Raw genomic sequence first — 2865 nt, 5'->3', positions numbered from 1 at the left:
CTTCTAACGCACCCATGGCCCCTGTCAACAGCATCCACCACCAACTCTTGGGCTATTCCACACAAATAGTTGGATTTGACCATTTCTTATCTAATGCACCCATGGCCCCAAATTGTGGACAACAATTCTGTAGCAACGGTATATGAACTATGAACCCTCAGTTTCACAGTCTGGCAAGCTAAGTATTTTTCCAAATAATTCAACTAAAACTAGCAACTCTAACAGATCTACATAATATTTTATATAACAAATACATAAATATAATTATGGAGACATTAAGAAGACAGGACTTCCAAGTAACAGGAACACAAAACCAAGCTTGGATTGACTAGTGTAATATCAAAAAGATTACATGTTCTTCATAGACATTCACTGCCAAATATTACGTGTCACTACTTTAGTCAGCAATTTTTATCACATTTCATGTGTATTTGTTACTCTGTACTAACCTTCACTATCTGGATTTTTACATTTTTAGGATTACATTTAAAACTATCAACTTTAGAAAGAAGCAACGATTAATCACAAGTCTTTGAAACAACTTGTTTTGTTCCTTGTAATTATTTCCTCAATAAATATTTATTGCATTAATCTAAAATATTACTTTACATACAAGAACAAAATCTTCTGTATTAAATATACAGAATACGATTACAACAAGAACATGAAGTTTCAAAATAAGTTTGTCATCAGATACTCGAGAGAAAAACTATGTCTGTCTGTACTTATCACACCAGCAAGAATTATCAGACTTTAATATGTATAGAACATACATGGAATGCATTTAAAACAAGCAACCTATAAAAATTTATAGCACTGTTTCACTTATGAAAATTTATATTTTATAAGTTTATATTTTCAGTGACTTTACACCTGAAATTTAGTGAAGTTGGTTCAAGGTTTACAGATTAAATCAAATTTCAATATTCTTGTATAAAAAGTAATTTACTTTACACCTCAAGGGCAAGTACAGATAAATTTTTGATTTCTTCTTCACTGAATATGTATTCCAAACAAAGTAATATGGAATAAATAAGAAAAAATATACTTTTGGTGAAAAAATGTGTCATTGAAACTGCAACAAAATATTAGAAGAAACAAGTTACATAAATATTGAGGGAATATGTAGAGTGGAAGTGTGGAATATAAGACTCTGTAAGTACCAGCCATGGTGAGGTCTTGGTAGAACTACGAAAGAAAGAAAGTGTTGGAACACATAAGTTTCACTTAATTACACTGTAAAATATAAACCATTTAAGTCTGTTCCACAAGTGTTTTCAGTACAGAAGATGAACTATGAACCCATGGTCAGCTAGCTGCAGTACAACAATACAAGTAAGAGTAATCAAACAAACAACAGACGAGATTGCTGAACGTTCTCTTCACCAGCTTTCACTCGGCTAAGACGTTCACCAGAGCCATCACTGATATACCAGCACCTATGCACATAAACTGTTTCAAGGACTCCCTGAAATGAACAAAAACTAACATTTCAAACTAGTTTTCATAAATAATTTATGCAACAGATTCTCAGACAAAACTACTTTTAAAACTTCAATAACACTCTTCCATCATTTAGTTCACATACTAAATGAAACAATTCAAGTTCATTATGCAAAAACCCTGAGTGCCAATTGATCACAAAACAAGGAATAATTTTTAATCTTCTTTGATGTTTACCGTAAATACAAACTTGGATAGTTTACAAAAAAAAGGGGGAGTGGGGTGGAAAATATCCATGTGGTGTAAAGTCTGGTCTTTAAAATATTTATTTTTTGCACAAACATTAAATCTGTATCAGCATTTTTCAGCCAAAATGACACCTTATGTGGCCTATGAATTGAGTGGCCAGGTCAAGAACCTATGGCTGTAGCTAGCTATGTGGTCTGGACCGTGATTAAAATTTGAAACTAAATGTAGTATAATATTTAATTTTACTCCCATATGGAAAAGGTATACAATATGTGTTGTTCATGTTGGGACTTCAGGTAACTTTTCACTCTAGCTACAAACATGCAAGAACCACTAAGATTTGGGGAGAGCAATTTCTAATTTAGAACTGATGAACAGAATGAGAGAGAAATCAGTCTTGCATCTATCCTTAATAAACAAAAGGTTTGACTTTATAGTTTTAACACCCTCACAGTTGAACCCATGCAGCATGGTCAGTGGCTTTAACCATTGAACCTTACCACCCACAGATCAATACACTATCTACTCAAAAACTTAAAACAACAAACAAATTAGTATAAAGAATTACAATAAAATATATATACTTCCTCAGAGTCAAATGTAATGTGCTAATACACCATTATACTTAAACAAACACCAACTAGCCTAAACAAGGTAAAACCACAAATATTATCAGACACTACTCAATAAAATATATATATACTTCCTCAGAGTGAAATGTAATGTGCTAATACACCATTATATTTAAATAAACACCAACTAGCCTAAACAAGGTAAAACCACAAATATTATCAGACACTACTCAATAAAATATATATACTTCCTCAGAGTGAAATGTAATGTGCTAATACACCATTATATTTAAATAAACACCAACTAGCCTAAACAAAGTAAAACCACAAATATTATCAGACACTATTCAATAATATATATATACTTCCTCAGAGTGAAATGTAATGTGCTAATACAGCATTATATTTAAATAAACACCAACTAGCCTAAACAAGGTAAAAACACAAATATTATCAGACACTACTCAATAAAATATATACTTCCTCAGAGTGAAATGTAATGTGTTAATACAGCATTATATTTAAATAAACACCAACTAGCCTAAACAAGGTAAAACCACAAATATTATCAGACACTACTCAATAAAATATATATACTTCC

General features: G+C 31.4%; 1 protein-coding gene across 1 annotated transcript in view; it reads right to left on the bottom strand.

Annotated features, from left to right (window-relative positions):
- Positions 1–18: 18 nt before the first annotated feature.
- The window catches only part of LOC106467273 (zinc transporter ZIP13-like), a 62900-nt gene continuing 60053 nt past the window's right edge, over positions 19–2865 (bottom strand). The window contains exon 9 of the mRNA XM_013927600.2: positions 19–1468. Coding sequence (XP_013783054.1) covers positions 1393–1468 — 76 coding nt within the window. The 3' untranslated portion in view covers positions 19–1392. The remainder of the gene's footprint in view (positions 1469–2865) is intronic.

This window comes from Limulus polyphemus, unplaced genomic scaffold (genome assembly GCF_000517525.1).
Source record: "Limulus polyphemus unplaced genomic scaffold, Limulus_polyphemus-2.1.2 Scaffold2550, whole genome shotgun sequence".
In the NCBI taxonomy this organism is placed as follows: Eukaryota; Metazoa; Arthropoda; class Merostomata; order Xiphosura; family Limulidae; genus Limulus; species Limulus polyphemus.
This window is presented reverse-complemented; position numbering and strand designations above follow the sequence as displayed.